Source organism: Apium graveolens, chromosome 9 (assembly GCF_009905375.1).
Source record: "Apium graveolens cultivar Ventura chromosome 9, ASM990537v1, whole genome shotgun sequence".
Classification (NCBI taxonomy): Eukaryota; Viridiplantae; Streptophyta; class Magnoliopsida; order Apiales; family Apiaceae; genus Apium; species Apium graveolens.
Window position 1 is genome coordinate 288,501,807 of NC_133655.1, and position 8,593 is coordinate 288,510,399.

Below are 8,593 nucleotides of genomic sequence, written 5' to 3' on the forward strand. Positions count from 1 at the left end.
GATGAACTTGTGAATGATCGAAGTTGATTTATTTTATTGAGAAAATTGCACTTTGCATCCTATTATTTTGTTTCAAAAACAAATGTGTATAATAGTATTGGAAATTCAGTTTGCACCCCTCAACTTCAACCTGCCAATTCACTTCAACCTGCCAATTCAAAAAACACCTCTTCGACGGTTATTATTAAAAAAATAAGGGGTAGAATGAGAATTTCAGTAAAATATTAACTAAACCAATTTTTTATTTTTCAGATTATATTAAAAATTGAACTTATTATTATAGCTATAAAATAATATCTTTAATTTTTTGAATAATATTATATAGTAGGGTTTTGAATTTTAGTAATATTATTAATGCCAAAAATTATATAATTCAACCAAAATTAAATTCAAAATAAATTTTTTTATATATTTTATATATATTTAATTTAATGTAATTATTTCATTTTAAAGTGTTTGACGTCGTTATGATTTTAAAGTGCATTTAATGAAAATATTCTGATCAATATTAATATTTAATATACGAGAAATCATTTTTTTAAATATTTTAACTTATTTTTGAAATTCCAACTAAAATTTATTTACATTTTAAAATAAAGTTCCCTTTTTATCCCTTATTATTTTAATTATAATCTGCAAAATGGTGTATACTGAATTAGTACGTTGAAGTTGAGGGGTGCAAGTTGTATTTTCGAAAGTTCTGGTACAAAATTATTTTTTCAACTTTGTTTGAGGGTGCAAAGTGTATTTATCTCTATTTTATATTCAAAATCGGGATTTAACCTGATTTTTTTTGTAAGAATAGTTGGTATGTTCTTAAAAGGAACTAGCGAATTAGTGTAGCATAAACAGATTACACAAATGCAGTCAAATGATAAGGAATCGTTTTCTTGTATTCAAGTGTTGCAACTGCAAAGGAATTTTGAGGAAGTTCCTTCACAGATTATGTGATTCTCTAAAACTCGAAAATCAAATTTACTCGGTTACGTATTCAAAATGATTTCTCGAGTACTAGTTTTTAGCATCCGAGTATTCGCTCAAATCCGAGTCGATTCATCTCCACTTTTCAAGTACTTATTTGAGTATTGTCCGAATTGACCGAATTTTGGAACACTCGTAACCGTACACATTTAGGTTCTCTTTCTCAAATCATAAAAAGAGGCCGGAAGTTGAAAAAAAACACATTTTCAAGTTATGTTAAACGGGAATTTAGTCTTTGTGACGGGAAACAGTTATTGACTACGGATTTTGATAATCAAAAACTAATCGATTGGGATATTTATTTGTAATTTATCGGATAATTTTAAAAAATCATACATAAAATTGTTAATTTATTTAATTAATTAAATACTTTTGACCGATTTATTGATAATTTTAAAAATGGATTAATTTGTATAACAGAGAACTTCCATATATATTTTTTGCTAAACTTGAGTTGGGACTTGTGTGTCTAATACTCAACTCAAGTAGTTAAACATTTATTATCAAGTCAAATTTCACGTCTTTCTATATTTTTTGATCAGATGGTAAATTTTCTTGAATGAAGAATTTTTAGCATGTACAACCTAATAAAAAAAAAGAATTAAAAGTTTTTGAAAACATCACATTTTTTTTAATTTATTACGTGAACCCTAGGGTTTACCCAGTGCGCTCTGCGGGTTACCTACGATAAAAAAATACGCAATTTTCTTATTTTATTTGCAAATACATAATTTCACAACTAAATATAAAAATAAATAAATAATTAGAACATGAATCAAGTAATCACAACTGCAACATAAATTCGACTGTATATTTTCAAATGTTTTCGAGGGCAAGTAGTGAAGTTGCAAAAAGCTACTCCCTCGGTCCCAGCCAATTGTTATCGTTTCTGAGAGATTTTCCGACACGCATTTTAAGATGAATATATAATATAATTTTATAATTTTTATCTGAACAAAAATAGAATGCTTAAATTTTTGTTTAAAAAAGGATTTTTTTTTTAAAAAAATATATAAAATTATACTTTCTATTCATTTTAAAATACGTGTCGAACACTGTGTTAGAAATAATACTAACAATTAGGAGAGACGGAAGGTGTATTTAAAAAGAACAATATTTGTATCGAACAAAACACCTTACACGTTGTCTTTCTTAGGTGGGCCGAGTACACAATTTAGATTGGGCTCAAATTCTGTTTCTCGATCTTAACAACTAGCCCGTTATCAATTTCCCCTAAATTAACCCCAATTTTAGTGTGCCAACAATAATCACTATAGCGCTCACTCTTTTTTGGATTCAAAAACAGCTCCTTTCTGGGTTTGCATGCTACAGGTACTTTAATTTTTTTATAAACGTTACAACTGAATTTATATGTTAATTGCAATATCTCGAATAATAATAATACATGATCCAATTAAGTCCGTTTCGAGATTTCGTGTCACGTTCGGGAGAAGTCTGGTCCTGCTCTTAATGAATATGACAATATTTTAGAATAATATATTTGATCCAATTAAGTCCGAGTTGAAGTCTGGTGTCAAATGTGGTCTCGTGCTCCCGATATGACAATATTTTTTAGAATAATGTATATGATCCAATTAAGTCCGAGTTGAAGTCTCGTATTCAATTAAGTCCGAGTTGAAGTCTGGTGTCAAAGTGTGGTCTCGTGCTCCCGATATGACAATATTTTTAGAATAATGTATATGATCCAATTAAGTCCGAGTTGAAGTCTCGTGTCAAGTGTGGTCTCGTGCTCCCGATTTGACAATATTTTTAGAATGAGAATGTTTTCGAAACTAGGGTTTGGTAATTTGTAGTAAATGTAGGATTGATTAAGTGATTAAAGTCCCTGGATTATTGGGATATTTTGTTCTAAATTTTCTACTGCAGTACTTGCTTAATTTGTTCTATGTAGTTATTTAAGTCGATTTGTTAGTTCATTTTGCATGTGGTAATTATATTACCTAGTATGAGGTGGGGATTGCGATGCGAACTCGGAGGTGATCGAAACTTGTTCGTCGTATTATTGTAAGGGATTTAGTAATAATTAATGTGTGAGATTATAGTATGTGCATAGAAACATACCTAGGCTAAGATGATTTATTTTGGTAAGCCCGGTGGTGAAATCAGAAGAGGAATTGGAACTATGAAGTACCAAGGGCTTAAATACGCTAATAAATGATAAAATTATTGCTGATTTTTAAGATTAGTGTTAGTCAGGGCGCATATGCAAATTTAGACTGATTTTTTAAGAAAATTGAGTTTTATATAACTATTTTTGCTAAATTTTCAAGTTCACCGAGGCTTTAGCCTGAAATGATTTTGCCAGAAATAACTGAATCATGTAAGATGTGTTCTTAACTAGTGATACCATCTCAGTTACCTTTCCCCAACAAGGAGGGAAGTGTGGTCGTAATTCTATAGCAGATGCATTTTCCTATTTGGTATTTCCTTTGGTAGCATATTTGGTATTTGAATTGATTGTTTTGTTTTGATTTTTTTCCTCTTGTCGGCTTTCCTTTCACATTTCAAGAAAAAGTTATTCTCGAAGGAGGTTTAAGGAATAAATTTGAGGTGCAATGGCTGGATGGTCAAAATCAAAAGATGGCTTGGAGTTGAACAGTTGTGAAATTAATCGTGAGAGCGATATTATGTCGTGTGACAATTTTGATTATACTACCAAGGATAGTGTTTCCCATGACTGCAGTGATACCTTGAAAAGTTTATTTGATCAGGCTATTCCAATTTTTCTAAGGGAGATATCTGTAGGTAATTTTGCTAGACCTCTTCCGGCATTGTTGAGCAATGGGCAGCCAGTGAATTTGTTCCGGCTGTTCTGTGTAGTGAAAAGAAAAGGAGGTTTTTCTAACGTGTTAGAGAATGGTTTGTGGGATTCGGTTGCTGAGGAATGCGGGTTCAGTCCTGCACTAACATCATCCATTAGATTCGTGTATATTAAGTATCTTAAGGAGTTGGATGGATGGTTGCAGAAGGTGAATATGGATACGAGGTTGGATAATGGCGAGTACCAAATTTTCAAAAAATTAGCCCTGTTGATTGAGGAGTCAGAGGAGCTTAAGAGCCTGCATGTATGCAGTGATGAGGACAAGTGGAGGAACATGTATGCTGGTAAAGTTGAACATGAACTTGACACAACTGGAAAGCCTACTGATAATTATGGTGATAAGCATGGATCGCATCTGTCAGATGACAGAGGAAACGTTATATGAAGTGAATCATGCTGTAGAAAGTAGTATTGAATTTGAAAAAGACATATGTATACAACATGATAATAGTACTATGTTTTCAGCCAAACGGTTTGTTGATAACATAATCAGCTCTCAAAAGAATAAATTGTGTTCCGAGATTGAAGTCCATAAAGTGCAAGACAAAGTAAAGGCAAGTAGAAGCTATTATCCCGGCAAAAAGCTTGGTGTTCAGGATGATTACGATATCCTTTTGTCAGCTAGAAGTGTTGTTGATAAAGTAATTAGTTCAATGAAAAGTGAATTTTGTCCATTGCCAGAAGCAGACAATGTCCGGCAGAATGTAGCAAATACATATGGCAATGACAAAAAAATTCCTACTGACTCTCATCAGGTTGTTGTCAACCAAAAGAATAGTTGATAGAGTTGTGAATTCTGGAAACCAAGGAAATCATTTGTGGCCTTGGGAAGGCCTAAATGCAGTGCATGAAAGTGTGGGTAACACTAAAGTTGACTGTGGAAATATGCACATTCCAGATATAGCCAGTGTCGGGAACCCTGTTGTTTCTCGGAAGAGGAAAGGGGAATATATATCTTCCCTGGGAATGCTAAAGTGGATTACTCAAGTTGCGAAGAATTCTGATGATCCTGCAATTGGGCTACTACCCGAGCCTTCCAAGTGGACGAGTCATGGAAGTAACGAATACTGGGTGCAAGCTCTGTTAGCACGCGAGGCACTCTTAGTAAGAAGACCAATATATGCAGACCTTGAAGAATCTTCATTGCAGGTAAAATGAGTTTGTCTTTTAAGTCTCCATTGTTTCAAGAAACGTTACTCGAGACCACAGCTTTTTTTAATGGCATTGTGGTTGGGTTTTTTTATTGGATGAACCTGATATTTTTTTTTCAATGGGGGGACTAAGTAAAAATCTTTATATGTAATTAATAAGACCCAAATTCTGGTGGAATATAGTAAAACTATATTAAATTCAAAAGAAAAATTGACTGTAAAGTGTATATTGTTTTATCAGGAAGATTATCAGTCATTATTAAAATGTGAGGTTCTTATATAGATTTTATTATTTTTTACATGTCTTGTGAGTTGTGACTAATAGTAATTATGACTTTGATTATGGTCTTGCGATGTACACCATTAATTGAAGTTGATATTGTCACTGGATTTTTGTAAGGGGTCATTTATAGCTAGCTAGACAACTGAAATGCAAAGGCCAATCACACAAAATTTTATACTTGCTAGTTTCAGCTGTTATTATATCTTGCAATATAATTTTTGGAATAACTTGCAGAAGAAGCAGAAGATGCATCCTTCAATGTATGAGGATATAAATGTCATCCACGAATCCACAGAGAGAGTAAGATGTAGCAAAAGATTTCCTTTGTCAAAATTTCAGATGGATCAGGACTGCACCAATATCAATCCGTTGCAATCCTGGCCATGCTAGCCCAAGTAAACTTGCTAGTCCTAGCAGAGATGAAACATATAATGTTGGGAAAGAACTGCCATCTCCTAGGAGAGAAGGAATGCTAAGCAGGTGCGCATTGGATGTTTCACGAGAGGAGGCCCCAGTGTACCATGTTTCCATTGGTGTTTCTTTTCAAGCAGAAATTTCAGAATGGACAGATGTGGCTTCAGAGAGTGATTTCAAGTGGTTAGGCATTCAAATGTGGGCTTCTGACGATGAAGATAACAATACTGCGATAGAAAAGCATCCTATTGGCAAGGGAAGACAAATTACATGTGATTGTTCAGTTCCAGGTTCTTCTGCATGCATAAGGTTTCACATTGCCGAGAAGAGATTGGAACTAAAGCTGGCTTTGGGTGTGCGGCTGTTCTATCGTTGGAAATTCAATCGCATGGGCGAGGAAGTTTCACTATCCTGGACAGTAGAAGAAGAAAAGAGATTCAAGGCTATGGTGCTACAAGAATCTACTGGCCTCAACAATTTCTGGAACAATGCGTTCAAGCTCTTTCCTGGCAAAACAAGGGAGAATTTGGTAAGCTATTACTTCAATGTCTTTGTTCTCCGACGGAGAAGTTATCAGAACCGTGTCACACCAGAAACCATAGACAGCGACGATGACGAAACAGAATATGGATCTTTAGGCGATAGTGCCTATTTTGCAGGAAACCTTGCTATAGAGTATAATCCACCTAAATGCTCTGATATGGATTGAAGTATTAGGAATTTGTACACATTTAATTGCCTCTACGGATCTTCTCGATTCTGACTATAATTGCAGTTGATTTAAGTTTTTTATGTGAGCAGCAGCATCATGGCAGATGGTACTTGGTTTTGGAAACTGATTTTCCTGCTGGACTTACACTTTCAGACTTTCAGTTGGTATTGTTAATGCTTGTACCAATGTGCAGGTTTCTTTTAGAAGCATTGTGTTGGGTCTATTAGTCTATTTTCTGCTATCTCAACATTTAAATTGAACTGACTTGAAATGTATTAGGAGATTATGATCTTGGGTGTATATTTCCCTTTTATTTCATCCTAGGTTACTACTTTAGTCAATATAACTGTTTGTGTCAGCTGATCATAGCTGAAGCTTCAACATGGATATCTAAAGCTGAAAATGGTACACAGAATCGTGTTTGTGTCAGACACGAAAAGTACACGACATGAACTGTTAGGTCTATTTCTGAAGGACTCCAAGTCACTTGATTGCTATTATGATGATAAGGTATTCCTACAATTTGTCTGTACAAGAGGATTTTATTCATTTATTGAGATTGTCGGTGTCAATGACTCATGTTGGGACCTGAAAAAGATATTCGAGATCATTCATTTTATAGGCGCAATTGGGGATGATCATGTCCATCGACGGCATCGACATGGTCGACTCGACGGCATCGACCATGTCGACTCGACGGACTCTGAGAATGTTCGAGAGATTGTGTCAAGATGCTCAGCTCCATAATTTCACACAACATTCAGAGTATGAGGGAGTTCATAAGTTACCCAGATTTGATAAATTAGGTACCATGAGTGATGTGATTTTAGTGCCTAACCGTGAAAGTAGTTGAACAACAATGTTTTACCACAGGACACCAGGACAAGCATATTAATCTTTTATCGGCCTAAAGTGTTCTAAAAAATCCTAGATAAATTCCCGATTCAATTAATTAATTTCCGATTAATCCCCTAGAATTATTCGATCGATTTGATTTTTGAAATTCGATTAATTCTTACGATTTTTTTATTGGAGTATATATAATTATTTATTAAAATTAAAATATTATATTAATTTAAATATGAATAAGTATAGAAATTATAATATAATAAATACATATTTGATAATAAATAACTAATAAAATCATAATAATATATTAAATATAATTTAATATTATAATACATCCGATTTTCAGTTCGATTAATCGTTCTGATTAATCCCCGATTTTTAATTAATCCCAAATTGATAGTTCAACCGATCTTCCTCGATTTCCGATTTTCATAACACAGACCAAAGACCATTATTCGTGTCATTATTTCTTCACAATGCCTCTTTTTTAGTCTCATACTGCATTAAATATCCGAGAGTAAATAAAATGTACGCATAATATCTTGTACTGTACAAAAATCGAAATTTATAAGTGTCGATTATATTTACATATCTTTTGTCAGTTATTTTTTTTATTTTTCCAATTCGATGTATTAATCGTATCATAATTAAAGTGGTTAGGATGAAACTCGATGTATTAATCATACCGTAATTAAAATGATTCGGCTGATTTTTCAAATACTAAATAAAATAAAATATTTAAAAGTACAATTTTACCAAGTTATTATTTTTTGTCTAGAATTTGTATATAAATTTTATTTCTAACTTTATTTGCCCAAAACAATTTAGTACTAATAAATATTACTCCTTCTGTCCCATTAAATTCTATACGTTACTTTTCAATACTCATTTAAAACATAACTCTACAATATTTTTTTAATTTTTTTAAACCATACTTTATAAAAGCCTCGAAATACGTACAAATAGTAAACGTATAGAATCGAACGAGACGGAGGTAGTAGGATGGAACACACGTGTAATTGTTTGGGAGGTTAGTTCAGAGGGGCAGGTAAACTTGGTAGAAAGTGGGTCATTCATTCAGAAAGTAGTTAGATGATTCATAGATGCGCAACCGCACGTGCATTTTTGACAATAATTCTCCCAATTGTTTGTTATCATCATCCCTTCTTAGCCAACAAGACTCTTCTTATTTCATCATCAAAATTGTGTTGGACTAAATTGCCCTTAAGTTAATTCGGGGACACATTTATAAACGCTATGTTGATTCGACCTCAAGAAGTGTAAAGTTGATTTGGGGACACGTTTATAAACGCTATGTTTCAACTTTTTTAATAAATTTTGACGACAGTTAATTTATTCTT

General features: G+C 33.1%; 1 protein-coding gene across 1 annotated transcript; it reads left to right on the forward strand.

Annotated features, from left to right (window-relative positions):
* Positions 1-2,247: 2,247 nt before the first annotated feature.
* Positions 2,248-6,672, forward strand: LOC141686554 (AT-rich interactive domain-containing protein 2-like). The gene is made up of 6 exons (XM_074491582.1): positions 2,248-2,313; positions 3,512-4,199; positions 4,505-4,527; positions 4,579-4,972; positions 5,216-5,240; positions 5,569-6,672. The coding sequence occupies exons 2-6, from the start codon at positions 3,558-3,560 to the stop codon at positions 6,378-6,380; spliced, it is 1,896 nt and encodes a 631-aa protein (XP_074347683.1). The 5' UTR covers positions 2,248-2,313; positions 3,512-3,557; the 3' UTR covers positions 6,381-6,672.
* Positions 6,673-8,593: the final 1,921 nt, after the last annotated feature.

Excerpts from the sequence above, each read along its gene's own strand:
- LOC141686554 (XM_074491582.1), top strand. The coding sequence starts at position 3,558 with ATGGCTGGATGGTCAAAATCAAAAGATGGCTTGGAGTTGAACAGTTGT. Across the intron at positions 4,528-4,578 it reads CAGACAATGTCCGGCAGAAT|GTTGTTGTCAACCAAAAGAA; the intron begins GTAGCAAATACA and ends GACTCTCATCAG. Across the intron at positions 5,241-5,568 it reads TTATCAGTCATTATTAAAAT|CAAAAGATTTCCTTTGTCAA; the intron begins GTGAGGTTCTTA and ends AGTAAGATGTAG.